Source organism: Theobroma cacao, chromosome 3 (genome assembly GCF_000208745.1).
Source record: "Theobroma cacao cultivar B97-61/B2 chromosome 3, Criollo_cocoa_genome_V2, whole genome shotgun sequence".
Classification (NCBI taxonomy): Eukaryota; Viridiplantae; Streptophyta; class Magnoliopsida; order Malvales; family Malvaceae; genus Theobroma; species Theobroma cacao.
In genome coordinates this window covers 29,710,678-29,734,544 of record NC_030852.1, presented here as the reverse complement: position 1 = coordinate 29,734,544, position 23,867 = coordinate 29,710,678, and the positions used below count along the sequence as shown (strand labels likewise).

The 23,867-nt window shown below is 36.8% G+C and overlaps 4 protein-coding genes and 2 pseudogenes across 10 annotated transcripts; 4 read left to right on the top strand and 2 right to left on the bottom strand.

The window, feature by feature from the left end:
- LOC18605738 (rust resistance kinase Lr10) lies at positions 1,177–3,823 on the bottom strand. The gene is made up of 3 exons (XM_007038940.2): positions 2,998–3,823; positions 2,506–2,532; positions 1,177–2,414 (listed from the first exon to the last, which is right to left on the bottom strand). Exons 1-3 carry the CDS (start codon positions 3,749–3,751, stop codon positions 1,300–1,302), a joined length of 1,896 nt encoding a protein of 631 aa, XP_007039002.2. The 5' UTR covers positions 3,752–3,823; the 3' UTR covers positions 1,177–1,299.
- LOC18605737 (rust resistance kinase Lr10) lies at positions 6,640–9,394 on the top strand. Of its 7 annotated transcripts, XM_018117709.1 has the most exons (5): positions 7,163–7,247; positions 7,315–7,369; positions 7,586–7,843; positions 7,977–8,009; positions 8,160–9,394. In XM_018117709.1, the coding sequence occupies exons 3-5, from the start codon at positions 7,654–7,656 to the stop codon at positions 9,263–9,265; spliced, it is 1,329 nt and encodes a 442-aa protein (XP_017973198.1). In that variant the 5' UTR covers positions 7,163–7,247; positions 7,315–7,369; positions 7,586–7,653; the 3' UTR covers positions 9,266–9,394. The 7 variants fall into 7 exon arrangements, with proteins under 7 accessions (XP_017973195.1, XP_017973197.1, XP_017973196.1 ...); XM_018117706.1 differs by adding an exon at positions 6,640–6,881 and having other exon boundaries at positions 7,038–7,843; XM_018117708.1 differs by having other exon boundaries at positions 6,640–7,369; positions 7,676–7,843.
- On the bottom strand, positions 10,972–13,923 carry LOC18605736 (annotated as a pseudogene).
- On the top strand, positions 14,946–16,447 carry LOC108661186 (annotated as a pseudogene).
- LOC18605735 (rust resistance kinase Lr10) lies at positions 15,697–18,520 on the top strand. Its single transcript, XM_018117712.1, has 4 exons — positions 15,697–15,777; positions 16,560–16,592; positions 17,086–17,115; positions 17,222–18,520. Exons 2-4 carry the CDS (start codon positions 16,574–16,576, stop codon positions 18,367–18,369), a joined length of 1,197 nt encoding a protein of 398 aa, XP_017973201.1. The 5' UTR covers positions 15,697–15,777; positions 16,560–16,573; the 3' UTR covers positions 18,370–18,520.
- On the top strand, positions 18,537–22,053 carry LOC18605734 (pentatricopeptide repeat-containing protein At3g49170, chloroplastic). The gene has a single exon (XM_007038935.2). It carries the CDS (start codon positions 18,695–18,697, stop codon positions 21,275–21,277), a length of 2,583 nt encoding a protein of 860 aa, XP_007038997.2. The 5' UTR covers positions 18,537–18,694; the 3' UTR covers positions 21,278–22,053.

The window sequence follows — 23,867 nt, the reverse complement described above, 5'->3', positions numbered from 1 at the left end:
TTACTTCTTTTCTAATTACCAGACTTAACCTAGTCAGCCTTACTCTCGAACGTTCTCCACCGATGCTAACAGCAAAACTAGGTACCATTCTTTGGCCCCTTGACCCTTACTTTTTCTCTATTCTCTCATCCTTGCATCGCTAGGAGCAAAACAAGCATTGCTGCCCTTTCTTTTGTGGAAACATTAACGTCAGTTACCCTTTCGATTAAAAGGTCAACCTCGTAAGTGTAGTGATGAATGACAAATTCAAGATTTTGAATAAAAAAATGATTAAAAAGAAATTATAAAAATAATTATATTATATATAATTTTATATTTATAATAATAATAATAAATAAAAATTAATAAATGACGGCTGCCACTGTCTACCAACCCCTTAACTCCGTCTCTAATAATAACCATAGGCTTGAAGTGGAGTGCAAGAAAAACCGCATCACTTTCCCATGAAATATGTGAATTTCTATGTCCTAGACATCTCTTACGTTAATCAAACGCTGCGACCTCCAGATGTGAGTCTGGACAAGGACAACTGCTCCATTCCTCGCAGTTTCATCCCTTCGTACTACTATTATGGAGAAAGCCTCCTATCGTATCGTATTGAACTATGGATCTAGTTGATGACAACCTAATACCATTTACTAGCAAGGGATGTTGTTGTTCCAACTAGATTAAAACAACTCCTGAAAAATTAAGTTACCACTACTCCTAAGAGAAAAACAAAAAGATACAGTACGTAGGTATAAAGTTAATTAAAGCTATTTACAATGATAGTATGCCCTTGCTCTACCTAAGAAGTATAGGTATAAAATTAAAGCCTTAAATTAAAGATTAGAATATCATGAGATTAATATATAGCTTGACATGCTATTAACATGACTTTTATTAATAGATTTGAAACATATTGCAAATATTAATAACTATTAAAGAAAAAGTATATATACATTTTATTTTATACAATTTTGTTAATAATATTGAAAGATTTTAGAAACACCTAAGAGCAAAGCATTTTGAATTAATTTGTATTTTTCCTTTTTTTTAATCAAATGAACAATTCGTTGAATTTTGAAACGGTGGTATTTTTTTTTGGGGTATAATATTGGAGAGTAATATGGTTTAAATTAATGTAGGAATGGATCTTTACCCCAAACAATCTGAAGTAGGAATTAACAATGGAACTAAATGACAAACATTAATTAGGTGGATTTATTAATGTTAATAATGGAAGTTAGCTAATAGATGAATCATAGTCAATTTTTTCTAACAATAACTACGAGGCTATTAGCTATAGATAGATTGCTTTTATTCTAATTCAGCAATAGCGGGAAGCTCTCTATTAACAGGCTTCCTAGGCATGTTGGCACCCATCTTCGATTGATCCGTAGAGGCAAAAGGATTTGGCGGCACTGTAAGAAGGCTACCCTCTCCTTCTAACATTTGAACCACAACTTTCATTGGAGGACGATCTACGGGATACCACTGAATGCACCAAAGTCCAACGATTGTGAGTTTCTTTACTATTCCTGTATGCTCTTCATCTTCAATTCTAATCCCCAGCTCCTCTCCTTTGTCCAAACGATTATAAGCCCATTCTGGGAAGTACACTTGGCTTGTATTCTCCGCTGTAACATCTATATTCTTTCTCCCTCCAACCATTTCAAGCAATAGCATTCCAAAACTATACACATCTGATTTGTACGAGACATTTCCAAAGTTTCGAGACAATACCTCGGGTGCAATATAGCCCATGGTTCCTCTAGCTGTTGTCATAGAAATAGCACTTTGTTCCTTGGAACACAATTTAGCTAGGCCAAAGTCAGAGATCTTGGGATTGAAGTTGTGGTCTAGCAAAATATTGTGAGGTTTGATATCAAAATGGAGGATTCGTTGCTCGCAACCTTGATGCAGGTACTCAATACCTTTGGCTACACCAAGAGCAATATCCTGAAGCTTTTCCCAACTAAGGAAACGATTCTCGCCCGTTGCTGAGAATATGAACTTCTCTAATGACTCATTTGGTAGGTATTCATAAACAAGAGCTCGTTCATATCCATCGGCACAAAAACCAACCAATCGAGTCACATTGACATGATGGATTCTACCCATTGAACCCACTTCATTGATGAATCCTTCACCATTTCCCTTGAAATTATTGAGGACCTTAACAGCAACTAAAACATCATTGGAAAGTCTTCCTTTGAAGACAGTTCCATAACCTCCTTGTCCCAATTTGTCCTTGAAATGATTTGTTATCCTTTTAATATCAGCATAGGAGTATCTTGAGGGTTTAACTGCTCTATAATCTTCCAAAAACTTTTCAATCTTGAGTTGGCTTTCTTGCTCTCTTTTCTTCAAACGATGTGCCCAGCCAACTCCAATGACAATCGTTGCAAGAATAAAAGAACCTAAGATTACACCTGCAAAATAAAATAGCATATTCCCTGTTAGAATAATGCTTCATCATCGATCTGTCTTCACTAATTGAAGGGTAAAAGAAAAATCAATTACCTGCAATTATTAGCCTTTTTCGTGCACCTGCGAAACAATCGAAATTAATCAGCTTGATACGTGGTGTAATTATGTTCTTACGAGTTACAAATATTCGAAAGGTATGCAAGCATAAACTCGGAAATACAATACTGATAAGCTCAAGATACAATCACAAAAACATAAATGCTGGAAACAGAGCAGAACAAAATTAGTTAGCTCTAAACTACATGAAGATTTTAAAAAAAAATCTGCATATGCGAATTCCTAGTCAGTGAAAACCAATATTGTTACCCCTTTGCACCCTCTTCTGTTTTAGTGTTTTCTCCTATTTTAGCAGTTTTCCTCCCAAGTCATAAGTGAAAGAAAATTCAAATTTGGGCTCATTAGAAACATTAAGCTTCATTTAGATGCATACATCAGACTAAACCCAACAACATTCTTCAGGGTAAATGCAGTCTAGCCAAAAAATTTTGAATAAAATAAAGGATCAGTGCAATAGTGACAACATACCTCTATGGTGCCTGGGGATATCAAAACACTCAGTTTGATCCTGTCTGCTATTGCTCTTCAGTTTACATCCCCTGCCTTGGGCTTCACAGTTTCTACAGTTTGGTTTGTCCCAAAGTAATTGGAAAGGACCGGTAAGATATGGATAAATTGCTGCTGAGATGTTGCCAGTCTTGCTGCAATTTAACAGGTTCTCGTCATATGCCTGCTCATCATAACCGAAAGCTATAATTTGGGAGCCAGTGTTGCTTAAGCAAGGGATTCTATAGCGTCGGTACAAAAACTCATCTTTGCTTGAACAATTGAACAAGGTGTAGAAGTCAACTGGCTTGGGCTGAAAAGCTTGTAGGCGGCTGTAGCTTAGCCATTCGTACCGGAATGGAAATGCAGATATATTGAGATCTGAAAGCTGCTTCCAGAGGCAATGACCAGGATCATACAAGCGAATCTGCTGTTCTTTATAGTCTATGTGCTTCACCAACAACTTCATTGAACGTGGGAAATTCAGCACGGTCTGGTTGTTTTCTGAGCAAGAGAGTTGGAACCCAGGATGAGGATAGCCACAGTGGGGCGGCTGGCGGTCTTGCAATCGGAAGGGAAACTTGACGGGTGGTTCATGGTGTTTGCAAGTAGTCACCTTGCATTCGTCTTGGATTGGTACAGCTTCTGCCATACTCACTACCAAGACGAAGCAGAATAAGTAATTTACCATCATTATTACAAAGTTGTCATTGAATCGGATCCTATATCGTCCCATTTAATAACGATATTGGTTCTCTCTTCAGAGTTCAGAACATGCACGGTAAGTCCCATTTAATTTGTCTTTTTTTTTTTATCCTCCAATTGTGCTCTCCTATTTTACGAGTAGCAAAAAAAAAAAAAATGTTACTGTGAAATACAAAGTTTTCTACGTAATTTTTCTATCTTAACTAATTTCAGTGCTAAAACCTTACACATCAAACGTCCAAAAAATAAAAAAAAAAAGGTATATCTTCCTTCGATTTAGTGGACAAAACCTTCCCAATAATTCTTTGACCTTTTTGATATTTTGTGTAATGATTCCCAAATATTGTTGTGATCCTAGTGGGGGCACCTGTATCGTGGAGACTGACTTTAATTTTCCTTTTCTGATAAAAACTCTGATTTTGAGTCATTTTGTCTTTTCTTTTTTGTTTTTTCCACAGGTCGGGTCGCTTTTATATGTAGTGGGGGCAGGAACATCTATTAAGTGATTGCAATAATCGATCTCTTATGGTGGGATCGATTCAGAAATTTAGGACGAAACTGCATATGGGAGTTGTCAATTGCTGTCTGAGCTCCACTCACAAGATAAGTAGTAAAGGATTCGATTGAATTTCATGTTATAATGCAAGAATCATCAACCTTTAATATTTGGAGATAATTCTAGTCTACTGCAACTTCCAGCAGCATTCCTTTTTCTTTTTCTAATATCAAAATCCTTTCTAGGTTTTCTACTTTTCTAATTGTAATGTTAGCGAAGTAAGAACAGTCGATGCAGACTTCAAAAGTCAAATTTTTTGGTGATCCTTTTTCTGCAGGCGGCGGACCCATCGAGTGTTGTCAAACTTTTCGAGGTCTCCCGTAGTAAATTTCTATGAAGTCAACAGAGATCCAGTCACTTACAAGGTCAATTGGGCTGGGCTGACCTGAGTTAGTTTAATTGAGCAGATCATACATTGTCCGAGTCCAATCTGGTTTTTTATTAGTTGCAAATCTACTGATAGACATAATCGTACTTAAGTTGACTTGCATATTTTAACTTTCAACTCTTGCTCCCAAGCATGAGATGAGTGTCGCTACTAGTATTACTTTTCAAACTCAATCATTGTTCGGTGCTAAACCTTGCATGGCATTGCCCTTCGATCAGTGTTCCGTTAGGCACCTTTACTGCGATAACAAGAAAACGAAAGGCAATTTCAAAGACAAATTAAGTGAAAGAGGTTATGACTCCATATATAAAGGAAACTTCCATAGCAGTCGTCTTGTAGCGATAAACATGATGGGAAAGCTCGAAGCAAATGGTCAAAAATTTATTAATGCAGTTGCAACCATTGATATACGATCCACCCACGTGAAATTGGTAAAATTAAGGTTTTGGTGCCTTTTTTTTTTTGTGAAAATCAAAGGTTTTTGTGCTTTGGGATCAAATAAAGATGACTCTCTCTCTCTTCCAAAAAAAATAAACATGACTGCATGCTTAATGATTCTCTTGGAAAAATACATTTTTTCCCCCAAGGAGGACATATGACTATAAGTTAGGAAAGATTATGTGAGATTGCTGTGTGAGTGGCTCGTGGCCTTGAATATCTACCCCGTGGTTGTGATGTGTAAAAAACATTTTGATATCAAACGTCAAAATATTCTTCTTGAAGAGAATTTCACCTTAAAAGTCTTTGATTTTGGGCTAGCAACATCATACCAAGTAGATGATAGCATTATGCCATTGACCGCATTATTCTAGGGGAAAAAGAGGATATATGGCTCCTGAATTGTTCTACAAAAACATCAAAGGCGTCTCCTATAAATCTGATAACTACAGTTTTGGGATGTTGTTGATGGGAATGGCTGGCAGAAGGAAGAACTTGGATGCATTTGTGGAGCATTGGAGTCAAGTTTACTGTCCTTCTTGAGTTTATGACCAATTCAATGACGGGAAGGACGTAGAAATGGGAGATGCGACAGAAGAGGGAAAGAAAATGGAAAAGAATTTTATTATAACGGCATTGTGGTTCATACAGATGAGGCCTGATGATCGTCCTTCTACGACTTAAGCCATGGAGATGCATGAAGCAGATCTTGAGAGCCTACAAACCTTTCCTGTTACATACTGGAGCAAATGCTTGAAGGCAATGTAGCTAGACTGCTAGAGTGATGACAAGTAAAACGCAAACCAATTCGGTTGGTTTGATTGAAAACGAAGCTTTGTGATTCCACACCAAAGAAGCACTTGTACATGTTATCTAAGGCTAGTATTCCACACGCTAATAAACAGGCTAGTGCTAGCCTTTTTGCAATATGCGACAACCTAACAGATGTTCTGTAATTTGTTTATACTTAATAATCTGAAGGCAAAAGTGGCTTTAATTGCGGTGTTAATGTTTGTGTTCTGTCATGCAAACTTTTGTCACTTGAAAGCCCGATTAAAGTAGGCACTGGAGGTGTGGAGGTTCAAATCCAACCACTCACGCTTCTGATTGGCAAGTGCCTTGAGTAGAGACCATGATTTGTACACAAAAAGCACGTAGCAAGTATAAACGCTAATTTCTACATATATACTGTATCAAAGCTTCAAGATTTCAATGACATTGGGAGTATTTGTCCTTGGGCTACTTGAGAGTCCTCTGAGTTTACATATGCATAGGAGAGCTAGGAATATTTATTTTTAACTTATCTGCAAGTCCTTTAGGTCGTATAATTTACTATAATTTATGGTTGGCAAATTTCTACAAATAATTCTCGACAGTTTTTACCTAAACTTATTGATCATGATAGCCGACGGGCCCAGGAGTCCGGCTACCGTCCATGCACTTGTCTAACTTCAATAGTGACAATTTTTTTTTGGTTCAATGTGACAGTGCTTTGATAATCACAAATCCAAATGTATCATATCTACTGGAAGCTCTCCTTACGTATGCGGTGCTTAGAAAACCAAAGGGATTGCTCTAATCTTTTTGTGTAATTGAAAATTTGAGTGAAGATGTTAGGATTTTGAGATCGAATTGAAGAAACTTTTCCCATATTTTTTTGTTGTGAATGACAACAAGTAAAGAACGTGGCTCCAGGAGCAGGCATGCTTTTGATAGTGTCATGCTATCTTTTCTTCATCCAGCCGACCTAGCTTATATGTTACTTGTGATTGGCTAAATGTAGGTGTTATTATTTCCTTCTCTGTATGCAAAAGCCATGTAATATATATGTACCAATATAATGAAATCTGGCTTTGGTTTTCCCCCTGTTTGAGCTTCTCTCTTTTACTACAGTTCTCTATCTCTAAAACTCTGCTCATACGAAAACTCTTACAGAAGATACTCTCCCCCTTTCTCTCTCGTCATCTCCATGCTCGCAGCAAGGCTACTCTTTGCAGTCACAGCCGTTGTTTTTCTAGCCCTGCCTCGTGAAACTTGCAATGCCAAGGGTAACCATCATTGTTCACCTTCCTCTTGCGGTAGTATCCAGAACATTAGCTATCCCTTTCGGTTAAACAGCGATCCACACAACTGCGGCGTCCCAAGGTATAATTCATCTTGTCAGAACAATCTTACAGTATTAAACTTGAAGTCGGGAAAATACTATGTGCAGGCAATCAATTATAATAACTACACTATCCGACTGGTTGACGCCGGTGTTCAGAAAGGTAACTGCTCCTCCATACCTCAGTATTCCTTGAGTTATTATAACTTCACATCAGGAGACATAGCTCCATATAGCTTATCATCATGGACCTATAACAGATCAAAGAATATTCTTTTCCTAAACTGTTCAAAACCTGTAAATGCTCATCTCTACCTGCACTCTTCTCCCTGCCTTGATGACGCATTTTCCTCCAATTTTTGGGTTCCGGAATCAAAAGGGTACCTTTATGTTAAAATTGGCCGCACAAAGGCATCAGATTTAAGCGAATCTTGCCGTATAGAGCTGATGGCTATGACATCCTTGCTAGGAAAAGATGAAAAGAACATTACATTCCTAGATATCCACGATGAGCTAGCTTATGGATTCGAGCTTTCATGGTCTCAAGTTTACTGTGGAGACTGCAGGTGGTGGCCTCGTAACCTCTGCATAATTGATGAGGCAAATCATGTATATTGTGGTTGGACACCTCTTGTTGGTAAGTAATTAAAGCAAGCCATTCCTATTTAAAACGCAGCACAAAGAGAGAAGGGGAGGAAGTTTAGGTGCTTTCTAAAATTCTGTGGTCATCATACACTAAATTTTTAGTTTTCCACTTGTATGTCTTGCAGGTACACTGGTCGGTATGGTCATAGGTACAATAGGTGAGATTATATGAGAAATGAGAATTCCATAAAAAAATATTTGAAAAAAACTTGCAACTTAGAGCCTCCTTTTCTACTGAGCAAATTTCTTCTCACCACGAAGCGATTAATATTTTGTTAAACTAATTTCTACAATTTTGTTATATGCAGCATATCTCCATTTAGTAGCCATTATATGTGGAACTCCATGTGTGACATTATTTGTTGTCCACAAGTGGCGCAGGAGACATTTATCCATGTATGACACTGTTGAGGAATTTCTGCAAAGTCACAACAACCTCATGCCAGTAAGGTACTCTTACTCAGATGTTAAGAAGATGACCGATGGTTTCAGGGTTAAGTTGGGTGAAGGAGGCTATGGCTCTGTGTATAAAGGAAAGCTTCGAAGTGGCCGCATTGCTGCAATAAAGATGCTGAGCAAGTCCAAAGCGGACGGTCAAGATTTTATTAATGAAGTTGCTACAATAGGCAGGATTCACCATGTTAATGTGGTGCAACTAATTGGTTTTTGTGCTAAGGGATCAAAACGTGCCCTTGTATATGACTTCATGCCTAATGGTTCTCTCGATAAATACATCTTTTCCCCAGAACGATGTACAACTTTAAGTTGGAAAAAAACATATGAGATCGCTGTAGGGGTGGCTCATGGCATCGAGTATCTACACCGAGGTTGTGACATGCAAATCTTACATTTTGACATCAAACCTCATAATATTCTTCTGGACGAGAACTTCATTCCAAAAATCTCTGATTTTGGACTAGCAAAATTATATGCAGTAGATGATAGTATCGTGTCATTGACTGCAGCACGAGGAACAATGGGATACATAGCTCCTGAATTGTTCTATAAAAACATTGGAGGGGTCTCCTACAAAGCTGATGTCTACAGTTTTGGCATGTTATTACTGGAAATGATAGGAAGAAGAAAGAATTTGGACCCGTTGGCAGAACATTCAAGTGAAATATACTTTCCCTTTTATGTTTATGGCCAAATTATTGAAGGAAACAATGTCAATGAAGTCGGGGATGCTACAGAAGAGGACAAGGAAATGATAAAGAAGATGAGCATAGTGGCATTGTGGTGCATACAAATGAAGCCAAGTGATCGTCCTTCAATGAGCAAAGTTGTAGAGATGCTTGAAGGAGGATTAGAAAGCCTGCAAGTACCTCCCAAGCCTCTACTTTATCCAGAAGAGAGGGTTGGAGACCAAACAAATGAAACAGAGTCATCGTCTGCATTATCGTTAGTGGGGTAGTTAGTGTTTTCCCAATATCTAGCCATCCGATCTGGCAATAACTTCCTGTAATGGAGCAGTTTATGCTCTGGATTACAGTTTTCTGTAATTTGATTAACTTCCGGCGATACAATTTAGACTTTTTCTCCACATTGCATAAATTCAGTAGGAAAAAACCTACCAAGTATGTCTTTTCTTTTTAATGAAAAGAAGTTTGTCTTTTCTTTATTCTGTGAATTATATGACAGTGACAATGTATCACTGTGTACTGTTACTGGTAGCATCAAACTTGAGATTCAAACATGTTTCGCACGGCATCTGATATGAAAATCTGACCAAATTAATTATCCCAAAAAAGCGAAGATAGAAGATAACCCGACTTTTGCTGCATTTGTAAAAATTAGGCTTGATTTGACGCTTCCAGTCCATTGCAATCCACAGAATCCAATTTCCGCGTTAACTAGAGATACGCGGGTTTGAAAAAGAATTGTGGAGAAGCCATGGCTTGCTTTTGCTTGACTTACTTTGGAAAATTGAGTGCAGAAACTTCAAGAATAGTGGGGGTAGGTGACGCCATCGCATTCACCATCACCAATAATTCATCAAAATATCAAGTCAAGAGTCAAGATTCCTCTCCAAGAAGTTATTTAACGTTACTTTTTTTTAATTTTTGTTTTTTCCTTTCGATTTTGATAGGATATTTTGTTTTTCTTTTTCAAACAAAAAATAAATACTATTGCGAGGATGGGGTTTTTTTGTATATGCATTATATCTATAATAATAATAATCATAATAATAATAATATGTTTATTTTTTTTTTTTGAAAAAATAGATACTGGCTCATTATATTTTTAACTTATTTAAATATTTTTATTATAAATATTAATAAGATTTATCCAATTTATAAATAAAAATTCTAATTGCATTGAATGATTCTTATTTAAAAAATAAATTTTTTGAATTTTAATTGTAAAAAACAGATATATTTGTTCATTATAATTTTAAATTGTCATTTTGAATATTTTATTATAAATATTAATAAGATTTATTCAATTTATAAATAAAAATTTTAAATATATTAAATGACATTCATTAAAAAAAATTTATTAATTTTAATAGTATTGAATAATTTATAAATTAATAGTAAAGAATCATTTAGAGTTCAAATTTTACATATTAAAAACTTTTATATTTATACATAATTATTATTTAAAATAAATAAAAAAACAAATCTTCATTTAGGATGAGGCAACAACAAACATTAGTATACATAAAAAAAACTTTTAAAAACATGCATATATATTGTTTTGAAAAAAATCATGTATATACATACATATATATATATATNATATATATATATATATATATATATATATTCATGGCTGTATAAAAATCCATTAAATATTTTTTTAGGAGAAATATCTATTAAGTACACTTTAATAATTTTCATTGCAATATAGCAACACATGTGCAGATATATAAATATTTATTTGCGTAAATGTGTCTGATATTAATACTATTACATAAAGTTTTAGAATTTGGTATTACGAGGTGAGTTACAGAAACTTAATTGAAAATTTTTACTTAAAATCAAAATAAATTATATTATTTAAATATTAAATTGGGATATTTTTGTCTTTTAGTTTTTTATATAATACATTTAAAAAAAAAATACCCACTCTTCTTTAAAGAACTTGCATTTTGCTAAGGAGTTAATTACTCTGTATTTGAAACGTATACAAGAGTCGAACTTGTTTCATTGCACTACTATTCATAATCAATTTCGGGCATGCATCTTTTCTGCTGAAAATTTTACTTACATAAATTCATTTCACAGATACAAATTTCTTAACTTTCTCCAGGGATCCTAGCCTGCACATAGTTTATAATGGAATACCTTTCTTTACCTATGATCATCACTCTGTTTCTGAAATGACTGCCGATTCTTGGTGAACGTTTCTTACAGGCATACTTGGATTCATTCGTATAGGGCCTGTAGAACCAAAAGGATTAGGAGGCATTGACAAATTATCTCCTTCTCCTTCCAACATTTGAACAACGTTTTTCATTGAAGGGCGACCCACTGGATACCACTGTATACACCAAAGTCCCACAATGGTGAGCCTCTTCGCAATATTAGCATCTCCATCTTCCTCAATTCGGATTATCAACTCGTCTCCCTGATTCAATCGACTGTATGCCCATTCTGGGAAGTAAACTTGGCTAGCACTCTCTACTGTAACATCAACATTCTTCCTCCCTCCGACCATTTCAAGTATCAACATACCAAAACTATAAACATCTGACTTGTAAGACACATTGCCAAAGTTCCTAGAATATACTTCAGGTGCAATGTAGCCCATGGTCCCCCTTGCTGCAGTCATCGAAACAATACTTTGATCCTTGGAACACAGTTTGGCCAGACCAAAATCAGAAATTTTTGGATTGAATTTTTCATCCAGCAAAATATTATGAGGCTTGATATCAAAGTGTAGAATCCGTTGGTCACACCCTTGGTGAAGATACTCGATTCCTTTCGCTATGCCGATTGCAATATCTAGAAGCTTCTCCCAACCAAGGGAATGTTGCCTCCCATCACTTGAGAAAATAAGTTTCTCCAATGATTCATTTGGTAAGAACTCATATACCAGTGCTCGTCTAAATCCATCAGCACAGAAGCCAACCAAACGAACAACATTGACATGGTGGATTCTCCCCATTGTCCCTATTTCATTGATAAACTCTTCCCCATCGCCGATGGAACTGTTGAGGATCTTCACAGCAACGTGGATCTCACTAGAAAGCGTTCCTTTAAACACTGTTCCATATGCACCCTCGCCCAACTTTTCCTTGAATTGATTGGTAATCCTCTTTATGTCAGCATAACTGTACCTTGATGGCTTGAGAGATCTGTGATCCTCCAAAAACTTCTCAATTTTTGCATCATTTTCCTTTCTCATCTTGTTAGAGCTATATAGGTAATAAACTGCAATGATTGCTATCACCACAAGACGGGAACCTAGAACTACACCTGCATATAAATCATTCTAATCATGAATAGCCATCCGCCTAACGCTAACAGTGGTTATGACTGTTTTCCACTGAATGTAAGATAATGGGCATAAGAGTGAAGTTAAATAGAATGCTAAATGTTGTCAATGAAATAGGCAAACTCACCTGCAGTCACTAGCTTCCTCATTGTACCTGCACAAGGGAAAGATAAAATCATTATTTATTTTTTATGTGAAATTCTGGGTTTGATTGAGTATAAAAACAACTTTCAAAAGCAAATTCCATGCTAATTAGCACAAGCATACACCAGCTTTTGGTTGGTAGAAAACCATTTAAGATAAAGCCATTTATGTTTTATTTTGTCTGCTCTGTACTTTGAACTCCAGTTCTCTGCATCGCTTCCCTTGGCCATTAATTTGATGCTACTTTTTGAAGGAAGTTAATTGTTTAATAACCAAGTCCCTGGTGCTAAAAGACTTTTGTTCCTTACAAAATCCAGCTCATGTAGCAACTATTAGATATTGGCACCGCAAAAGGAAAAACAAAAATGAGAAACATAATGCAGAAGCTATAAGTTAATCAATTAGCTCTATGCTTTGACAGCCCCTGATTCGTGTATCTGCTTAACTAGGCTCATGCGTTTGTGTTCTTCGATTCTAAGGTTCATTTAAAATTACCAGATAGAACCATATCAAGTTAGAGTTATTTTTGCAGAAAATAACATTTGGCAGATGCAGCAATCAGTCGTATGAACTGGATTTTACCAAACGACCATAGGTTGTCTCAAAAGTTGTAAAAATGTAGAATGTGGAAAGAAAAAAAAAGTACCTTTCGTCCCTTTGGCTTTGATCGGTGCATCAAAACGGTCAATTTGAGCTACAGTGCTATCATTCTTCAACCTACAATGCTTGCCATTTTGTTCACAAAATCCGCACATTGGCTCGGTCCATTTCAGAGGAAGAATGTCAAGAAACATACCATCAGGATATGAGCCACTGTACAACTTCGTGCAAGAGGATAGGGGATATTTGGAGATGTCGTCGACTGAATTTAGTGAGTAAACCTCATAGCCGGGAACATCAAGGCAAGGGATGTGACTGTACAATTGATGTCTTTCCATCGATGAACAGTTGAACAATGTATAATCATTCATGACCTGTACCTTGAACTGGAAGCGAGAAGTAGACAAATTCAAGCTTCGGAGTTCCTTTTGAGCAACCATCTGGATGAGATGTATATATCTCCTGAGACTGGTAATCAATTCTTTCAACAAAGACCCTTACTGAATGTGGCAGCTCCAGCAGAGTCTGATTCTTCTCTGTGCAAGATAGATCAAACCCTGGATAGCCACAAGATTCCGGATGCATACCTTTAAGTCGGAAAGGAAATCGGATGGCTGTGCCATTGCTCCCCCAACTTAATTCTGGGCAATCTTGAAGGCCTGAACCATGCTCCGGATATATTAGCATTAACAGCAAGCAAAAGAAAGAGAGATACATTTCTAAGGAAAAATTGATCGGCACCATCTTGATCTGATTTGATCTGAAGAGGATACGGATTAACTATTCATATAATTGGATATTTCTAATTGTTATTTTGGAGATGTTCAAATGACAAGCCGTTTGGTCCGAGCCATTGACCCTTTCCAAACGTTCTGCTTATAGTTAAAAGAAGGAAGTAAACAGGAGCTTTCAGCAACCGCTTACTGCAGGATGACCGGTCAACTGCGCCCAAAGGATTAGCAAAAACAAATAAACTATAAGGCACCCTAAAACAAATTACAAATTCTACTTTTCTCAGCATGCAACTTGCAGGCTTTGTATACCTATCCAGGCTGGATGGCCTTATCTCCGTTTGAAGGCAACATTAAAAATACGATTCATCAAGTCTAGTGGGGATCTTCAGGTCCAAAAAGGTGCACATAAGCCGGATTTATTTGAATTCTCATCATTTCCCTTTTGAATTGGGAGAACATACTGTTTGCTCCTGGTACAACTTTCTGCTCTTTCATTTCAATCGGGTAATCTATTGCTTTTAATTACTTCAAGAATACTTCAAGGTTTTTCAACTAAAACAACACTATGGAGGCATGGGGTGAAAATAGTATTTTGATGTCACTTTGTGTTTAAATAATTTCATTTAGATATTTTATATAATCAGTAAACAGATTTTGATCTCTTGCATATAATCATCCTTTTTTCTCCAAAGACAATCAGTTTTTTGGAGGGTTGAAATCTTTATCATGATTATTTACAGTTTGTGATCGCTGACCCTACAATAAGCAAAGTACCAAAAGAAAATATAAAAAAATCACAGAGGTATGGATTTGTTATTCAAATGAGATTTACCATTCGATCACATATTATCCCAAAGTATGTAACAATGAGTAGCAGCCTGCGAAATCTTCGACTTGATGGTATGGGTACCCATCTGCTTATAAGGGTGAACTGTCCAAAATGTGTGGTTTCAAATTGTTTAATCTTGGCTTCCTCATTTGACCATTTTTGTTCTGTCAAGATTCTTGATGTTCAGAATAAGACAGGACTTAATTTTGCTATTAATTATTCCTTACAGGCGATGGAAGCATGCAAATCACAAAATCAGCTTCCAAGTCAAATCTGAAAGTGAAACTATTGCCTGAATATAGAGATGCCCTTGATATCCAGAAAACTTGTTTCAGTATTCATAATTTGCAATCTCTCTCAATCTCGTCCACCATGGCACCTTGTTCAGAGGAAGGCTTCTCTTCGTTGCCCACATAAGCCTTCTTTTTCTTCCATTAGTTCACCTGACTGTCGCTACTGATAACAACAAATGTGACCCTTCTTCTTGTGGGAAGATTCACAACATCAGCTATCCCTTTCGATTGAGAGGAGATCCAAGCAATTGCGGGAACAAAAGTTATGAATTAGGCTGTGAGCAGAACAACCTGACAGCATTGTACCTGTATTCAGGAAAATACTATGTGCGGGCAATCAATTACAATAACTACACCATTCGATTGGTGGATGCTGGTATTCAGAAGGAGAATTGCTCTTCCCTTCCTCGATATTCTTTAACCGTTTCCAACTTCAGCGACAAAGATGCATTTATATGGTACAAGTACCAATGGGGTGAATCAGATTATTTGCCTAAACTAGCAGAAAGTATGGTTTTCCTGAATTGCGCAAATCCAGTGAATTCTAGTAGTTTTTATGTGGACGCTGCTCCTTGCATTAATGGTGGCAACCATTCTAATTCTTCTTTCTCTCGTTCGAGGAGGTATTACTATGTTGTTTTTGGACCCACGGCTGCATCGGAGGTGGAGGACTTGTGCAGGGTAGAGGTGATGGCTCTGACATCGTTACCTGTAAAAAAGGGGATGAATATTTCCTACATGGAAATCTACAGCAGGCTAGTTTACGGGTTTGAGCTTTCCTTCTTTCAATAAAGGTGCGGGCACTGCAGGTCTTGGGAACCTTGTCGCGTTAACAGCACAGACCATCTTCAGTGCTTGCCATTTGCGACTACCGTAAAAGAAGGTGAAAGCTTTACCAATTTTTCCCATGTACTAAAGCATTGGTTTTATTATATAACGCAGTCGACCCAAGTCTTAACTATTCTTGTTTCTTTCAAGGGCAATTTCAAGTTTTTTCTAAGTCTTTTCCACTTCATTTGTTCAACATATTTTATGTTACTTCACAAGGGAAATTTTGACAGATTAATCTTTACTTTGAAGAAATTTTATTCTGTTTTTGATTTCACAATATTGCAGCCTTACTTACAACATATTAATTTGTAGGTCTTCTTTCTCCTTTATCCTTCTGGTGTAAAGAGTACTCAGATGCTGCAATTAACCGCTACCCTATAACCAATTACTGACATATCAGGCTTGATCCTAATTAATAAGACTCAGAAAACAGGCCTTCTAGTATGCAGAAACATGCTTTTACAAAGCAAATAACAAACAACTCAAGATCCTAAAAATCAAGGAATCAGAACAATGTTCTCTGTTTATAGTGTTATAATGCTATTTTAGGAAACGCTTCAACTGTTGACATTGTTTCTATCCCTCGCCAAGGAAAATTAACAAATATTTATCAATCTAGTTTGAAATTTTGCTAACATTTTCATCTACACTTATTGCAAGAATTTCATCCAAAGAAGCCCAACCTTATCTGTCCTGCTGGCTATCAGGCAGCAGTATCCGAGAGAGGACCATCCTAGCATTGACTATTCATGTTTTTTAGTATTTACAATTTTGAACTAACGATGAATTGAAAGATTATGTGCTGATGTTATTCCTTCCTCGTAATGAATGCAGGCTTCTTCCACAAAATGTTTTACACGGTCATATGTATGGGACCTCTCTCTATCTTTCATTTAAGGTCGTTTCTAGAGTTAGTAGGAAATTATTAGAAACAAAAAGTGGCAAACAACAGCTGCTGATATGTATGGAAGGAAGCAGAGCGCCTAGTCTAGGATTTTAGAAGCAGTTGTGCGAGGATATGGCAGCATTATACTCTCTTGATTAGTGAACAGCTGCTAAAGATTGGTCTGATTACATTATGAAATTGAAACCGAAATATGCTCTTCATTCAGCCCAAAATTGGAAGTAACCATCTTTGCAGCATCACTAAATTTCAATTCATTGCTTTTTGAAATTAGAATATATATCCTAAAGGGCATTGGCGATTGTTGCCCGCTGATAACTACAGAAATTACTAAAAGTGAATGAACTTGCAATATATCCACCAACTTCAGAAATTAGAGTTTGTTTAATTGTAAGATTGTTATTGGCCTTCCATTTCGCTAAATTACCTTTATGATTACCTTCTCTTTTCTTGCAGCGTATTGGGTGTTGATGGTGCTTATCATCGGTAAGATGCATACCAAGAATAAATCATATTCTAAATATGCAAAATGCTCATAACTCTGCAGCAAAAAGAGTTCTCTCATGATGTTCTGTGTGGTTTTGCCCTACAGGAGCTATTATCACATTGAAATGTTGTTGTGGGGCTCCATGTGTGACGGTATTTTTAATCTACAAATGGCGAAAAAGGCATATGTCAATGTATGACAGGATTGAAAATTTCCTGCAAAGTCAGAACAACTTCATGCCGATAAGATATTCATACTCACAGATAAAAAAGATGACTGAGGGATTCAAGGACAAATTGGGTGAAGGAGGTTATGGCTCTGTATTCAAAGGAAAGCTTCGCAGTGGTCATCTTGTTGCAGTAAAAATGTTGGGCAAGTCCAAAGCTAATGGTCAAGAATTTATTAATGAAGTTGCCACAATTGGGAGAATTCATCATGTAAATGTGGTTCAACTGATTGGTTTTTGCGCCGAGGGAACAAAGCGTGCTCTTGTTTATGAGTTCATGCCTAATGGCTCCCTTGACAAATACACTTTTGGTCGAGAAGGAAACACAACCATAGGTTGGGAGAAAATATATGAGATTTCTCTAGGAGTGGCTCGCGGCATTGAATACTTACATCGAGGTTGTGACATGCAAATCTTACACTTTGATATTAAGCCTCACAACATTCTTCTTGATGAAAATTTCACTGCTAAGGTTTCTGACTTTGGACTTGCAAAATTGTATCCAACAAATGATACCACAGTGACTCTTACTGCAGCAAGAGGCACAATCGGATACATAGCACTAGAATTGTTCTACAAAAACATTGGAGGTGTCTCATATAAAGCTGACGTCTATAGTTTCGGAATGTTGTTGATGGAAATGGCAGCCAAAAGGAGGAATTCGACTACAGTGACAGAACAGTCAAGTGAAGCTTACTTTCCTTGCAATGTTTATGACCAAATTGTAGGCGGAAGGGATTTTGAAGAAATCCAAGAAGCGTCGGAGGAGGAAAAGAAAATAGTCAAGAAGATGATCATGGTAGCACTGTGGTGTATACAAATGAAGCCTAGTGATCGACCTTCAATGACCAAAGTCGTGGAGATGCTCGAAGGAGAAGTTGAAAGTCTGCAAGTGCCTCCCAAGCCTGTTTTATATCCACAACAAACTTTGGTAAGGAGCAGTGGAAGCCACTCAACTCAACAAGAGTCATCTTCTGCATCAACTGATTATACAGAATCAATAAGCTTAATTAACAGTGGAAGGTGACAGAAGGAATTTGCGATGAAAGCCATTACTCCAAATTTATCACAATTTGTACCCAAAAGCTATTTGTTATGTCTAAAGGGAAAAAGGAAAAATCCATCTTCCCCTGCTTGAAAAGGCAGGTAATTGCAATGCATCATTTGATTAATTAATACATGCACGTACTTTTGTACAACTTCAAAGAGTTGAGGCCCTTATCTTGTGTTGGCCGAAAGAGACACGGGAAGCCCACATTAATTGGGGATATAGGCCCAGAAAAGAACCAGCACTCTGCACTTTAACGCTTTTAACAGGGCCAGCCAGTGGAAACTAGCCGTTTAAGAAAACGATGATGATGATGAGCCTTTCTCTTCCCTCTCCCGCCAAACCCCCGCCACATTCTCTTAAACCCTCAACGCGCCCCCGCCAAACTCTCGCACCACCGTCCGTTATTCGCCCCGTCAACTTCGAAACCCTCAGGGACCGTCTGATCAATCACCTCGATGAGGGCCACCTCCACAAAGCCGTATCCACCCTCGATGTCATGGCCAGGCAAAACACGCACCCAGACCTCATCACCTACTCTCTGCTTCTCAAGGCCTGCATCAGGTCACGTGACTTCCAGCTCGGTAAAATCGTTCACACCAACTTGAATCAGTCTAAACTCGAGCTTGACTCGGTCCTTTTTAACTCACTCATTAGTTTGTATTCAAAATCCGGCGATTGGGCCAGAGCCCATAAAATATTCCAACGTATGGAAGATAAACGAGATTTAGTTTCATGGAGTGCAATGATTTCTTGTTTTGCTAATAATAAAATGGAATTTAAAGCAATTTTGACATTTCTCGATATGCTTGAAAATGGATTTTATCCAAATGAGTATTGCTTTACTGCGGTTGTTCGGGCTTGTTCAAAAGTTGAGTTTTTCTCAATTGGGGAGATAATTTTAGGGTTTTTAGTGAAAAGTGGGTATCTTGAGTCTGATACAAATGTTGGGTGTGCTTTAATTGACATGTTTGTGAAGGGAAATAGTGATTTGGAGTCAGCTTTTAAGGTGTTCGATAAAATGCCTGCGAAAAATGTTGTTGCTTGGACTTTGATGATAACTAGATGTACACAATTAGGCTACCCAAGGGATGCTATTGATTTGTTCTTGGATATGGTTCTAGGTGGCTACGTGCCTGATCGATTTACACTAAGTGGTATCATTTCAGCTTGCACTGAATTGGAATCAGAATCATTGTCACTTGGCAAGCAATTGCATTCTTGGGTTATTAGGTCAGGATTCGCTTTGGATGTTTGCATAGGATGTAGTTTAGTGGACATGTATGCTAAGTGCACTGTAGGTGGGTCTTTGGATGATTCTAGAAAGGTGTTTGGTAGAATGGAAGAACATAATGTTATGTCTTGGACTGCGATTATTACGGGGTATGTTCAATGTGGAGGTCGCGATAAGGAAGCTCTTGAGCTTTTTTCCAAAATGATGGGAGGTCCTGTTCAGCCAAATCATTTCACATTTTCTAGTGTTCTTAAGGCATGTGGAAATCTCTCTGATTCATGCACAGGTGAACAGTTTTATGCCCATGCAGTAAAACATGGTTTTGCATCAGATGATTGCGTGGGGAACTCTCTTATAAGCATGTATGCTAGGTCTGGCAGGATGGACAATGCTCAGAAAGCTTTTGAATCTCTATTTGAGAAGAATTTAGTTTCCTACAACACTATTGTCGATGCTTGTGCTAAGAACTTGGATTCTGAAGGAGCTTTTGAACTTTTTCATGAACTCACAGATAGTAAAATTGAGCTTAATGCGTTCACATTTGCTAGTCTATTGAGTGGAGCTTCAAGTATTGGTGCAATTGGAAAGGGGGAGCAAATCCATGCTCGGGTGCTTAAATCAGGGTATCAGTCCAACCAGTGCATTTGTAATGCATTGATATCCATGTATGCTAGGTGTGGACACATAGAAGCTGCTTTTCTAGTTTTTAACGAGATGGGTGATCGAAATGTTATATCTTGGACATCTATGATCACAGGTTTTGCAAAACATGGATTTGCTACGAGAGCTTTGGAAATATTCCATGAAATGCTTGAGGCAGGGATCAGGCCCAACGAGATCACATATACTGCTGTTTTATCAGCCTGTAGTCATGCAGGTTTGATTTCAGAGGGATGGGAAATTTTCAATTCAATGCCCATAGAACACGGGCTTGTCCCAGGAATGGAACACTATGCATGTATGGTTGATTTATTGGGCCGATCAGGATCTCTTAGGGAAGCCATTGAGCTCATAAACACAATGCCCTGCACACCAGATGCCTTGGTCTGGCGTACTTTTCTTGGGGCTTGCCGAGTCCACCATGACAAAGAGCTCGGGGAATATGCTGCAAAGATGATACTTCAGCAAGATCCTCATGATGCTGCAGCCTATATCTTACTATCAAATTTGTATGCCTCTGCCGGTCAATGGGAAGATGTGGCACAGATTAGGAAAGATATGAAAGAAAGAAATCTGATCAAAGAAGCTGGTTGTAGTTGGATAGAGGTGGACAATAAGATGCACAGGTTCCATGTGGCTGATACTTCACACCCACAAGTGAAAGAGATTTATGAGAAACTGGACGAAATGGCTTTTAAAATAAAGGGATTAGGTTATGTCCCTGATACAGATTTTGTACTTCATGAACTTGAGGAGGAACAGAAGGAGCAATATGTTTTCCAACACAGCGAGAAAATTGCGGTTGCATTCGGACTTATAAGCACATCAAGATCAAAACCAATTCGAGTTTTTAAGAATCTCCGTGTTTGTGGAGACTGCCATACTGCAATCAAGTACATTTCCATGGCCACAGGGAGAGAAATAGTATTAAGGGATTCAAATCGGTTTCATCATATCAAGAATGGAACCTGCTCTTGCAATGATTTTTGGTGACAGAACACAATTTAAATTGGTTTCATCATCTTAAGGGATCTATTTGACAACTGCATTCTTGGTAAAAAGTGACTAAGAGCTCCCAATAAGTTTTTTGGTCTCTGATCTTTAATTTGTCAGATGCCACAACTGTCATTGTCACAGTGTTGCAGATTATCATTGACTGTCAGAACAAATTTGATCCTTGTTTGGCAAGTTTATCTGTAATCTTCATTCTTTTCCGCCATCGAAGATGAGGCAGGTATCTCTTGTTCCATTAATTGTTACCTGTATAGTTCTTATTCCCTTATTTATTTTATACAATTGTACATATCTGCTTACTCTAGATCTAATATGCTTGCAATTTATGTAATCTGTTTTCTTCTTGTTTTGATATGAATAGATGTTTATATAACAGTGATGTGTCATCATTAGATCCTCCCATTAGAGCCCCTGGAGAATTTTTGCGGCTAGATTGTTAAGATCTTGTATTATTAGAACCCCATTTCCATTTCTAGATGTGTAATCATATACTACTACCATATGTTTATATATAGAATCTTAAGTGTTTGTGCTCTTGGTGTAATATGTAAATGAGTGTCCTTCCCAAACTGCAAAGCAAATCCAACGCATGTACCTTTGTAGGATTGGAGAGTTTCCTGCAGCTTGAAGACATAGTAACTGATTGTATTACGCTTTGTATTTATTACAGTACTTCCTACTCTGTCAAAATAAAAAAAACGGTGATGTGTCATAGTTTCCTTTGATGACGTTTGATGCAGAAGCATGTATTTTGCATTTTAATTTCAAGCTGTAGGTTGTAAATTACTCGGTATTCCCGTCAGCTTGTGCCGCTTTATCTTGACATGACTTGAGCACAGGAAAGTTTCTTAACGGAAGGTAGTAATGAGGAAACATTGAATCAACCCCTTAGCTAGCAAATCAGGTTCTAACTTCAACTTCTTTCAGTTTCCTTTATGGCCTTTCTTTCCCCTCCTTTAACAGCTTTGTTCCTTTAAACCAATCATAGCCTTTCATCTTGAGTTCATGTGTATCATTTGCATTGATGTAACAATTCACATGTATCTTTAAGGATGCATCGTAGTTGTCAAACATCATCAAAGGACCAATTGTGAAGTTTTTCTTATTGATGTTGAAGTGTTCATGCTACAAGGGATGTTGACATCTTGCCATTCCCCTCGGGAAATTGCAGACTTGTTGATAGAGAGAGGGAGATGGATATTGAGTGATCATAATGTGGAGGGTTCATTTGGTAATCAAAAAATAACTTGTTAGAGCAAAATTTTTTCTGTGTAAAATGTTTTACAAAAAATTTTAATATTTTTTTATTATTTAGATAAATTATCGAAAATATTTTTTGTTCTTTGTATCGTTTTATGAAAAATATTTTTCATCATGGTAGTTGTATAATTTAAATATTAATATTTTAAATTAAATATTAATATTCATTATATTTATACTCATAAATTTATTATAAAAGTGTTTTTGTTATTTTTTTAAAAATGTCTTACGCTCTTCAAAGTTGTAAAATATTTTTCATTATTAATTCTGTTAATTCGTAAAATATTTTACATCTAAAAGTAATTTTTCATCTCCCAAACAAATATAAATCTTAATAATATTTTTTTAAAAATATTTTATTACAAAACAAATAGATTCGAAATTTCCCTATACAATCTGATGTAATATTAGGCTTGATTTTTCAATTTGATTGAGTCCTCAGGTTGCGTTAACATCAATAACTTCAGAAAAATAAACATGAAACAGTCAACTTTCCACCACTGTGTGAATGTTGACATGCATTAGCGAGGACAAATGCAACACTTGTCCAAGAATTCGGAAAGGTCGAAACACCAATTTAACGGGCAACGGAAACCTACAATTTTGCCTTGGTAGAAAAGCAATTGATTGCTCATTGTTAGGCAAGTATAGTAGCAAGAAAAAGACCCAGAGGACTAGGACAGTTAAAGCCCACCCACCGGTTCTCTCATTTAAACCACGTGGTTGGAAAACATGCTTTCCTGCCCGGCCAGAAGTTTGTGCACCTACTTAAGACCTTTTGATTAACGAGAGATTATTAACTAACAAGAAATTCGAGTCTCCTGACAAGTCAACATACGTTGTGTAGTGGACCAATCAGATCTCAGGCGCAAGTCTGTACGCTTTTCACATCGGTAATCCAATCAGACCTCCCTGATATTTTTCAATTTTTTCTCGTTAAGATAATACTACTTTACTACTACATTTTCATGGGACAGAGCTTAATAGCATGTTTGGTTAGCCATTTCTCATTTATTTTTAAGAAATTTTAATTTTTTTATTTGGTTGAAAAATGATCTAAAGAATAACCATTTCATACGAATAGTTATTTTTCAAAATCCTTCAAAACTAAGGAATAGTTAATACTACCCTCTCCCATGATATTAACTATTCCATGATTGAGGAATAAATTCAAAAATTAATAAAAATAAAAATATCCTTTACAAGTTTGAAATTTTACAACTTTATTGATATAAAATATTATTTTTCTCTCTCTCCTCTTTCTCTCATTTGATTCCAACTTTTAATAAATATTAATATTAAATTATAA

What these genes read in the sequence shown, in the direction of transcription:
- LOC18605734 (XM_007038935.2), top strand. Translation starts at nt 18,695, where the DNA reads ATGATGATGATGAGCCTTTCTCTTCCCTCTCCCGCCAAACCCCCGCCA.
- LOC18605737 (XM_018117706.1), top strand. Translation starts at nt 7,072, where the DNA reads ATGCTCGCAGCAAGGCTACTCTTTGCAGTCACAGCCGTTGTTTTTCTA. An exon ending in TGGTTGGACACCTCTTGTTG is followed by an intron (nt 7,844 to 7,976) that starts GTAAGTAATTAA and finishes TATGTCTTGCAG; the next exon opens with GTACACTGGTCGGTATGGTC. An exon ending in TATGGTCATAGGTACAATAG is followed by an intron (nt 8,010 to 8,159) that starts GTGAGATTATAT and finishes TGTTATATGCAG; the next exon opens with CATATCTCCATTTAGTAGCC.
- LOC18605738 (XM_007038940.2), bottom strand. Translation starts at nt 3,751, where the DNA reads ATGGGACGATATAGGATCCGATTCAATGACAACTTTGTAATAATGATG. An exon ending in TATCCCCAGGCACCATAGAG is followed by an intron (nt 2,533 to 2,997) that starts GTATGTTGTCAC and finishes ATTGTTTCGCAG; the next exon opens with GTGCACGAAAAAGGCTAATA. An exon ending in AAAAAGGCTAATAATTGCAG is followed by an intron (nt 2,415 to 2,505) that starts GTAATTGATTTT and finishes TTTATTTTGCAG; the next exon opens with GTGTAATCTTAGGTTCTTTT.
- LOC18605735 (XM_018117712.1), top strand. An exon ending in GTTGATGGTGCTTATCATCG is followed by an intron (nt 17,116 to 17,221) that starts GTAAGATGCATA and finishes TTTGCCCTACAG; the next exon opens with GAGCTATTATCACATTGAAA.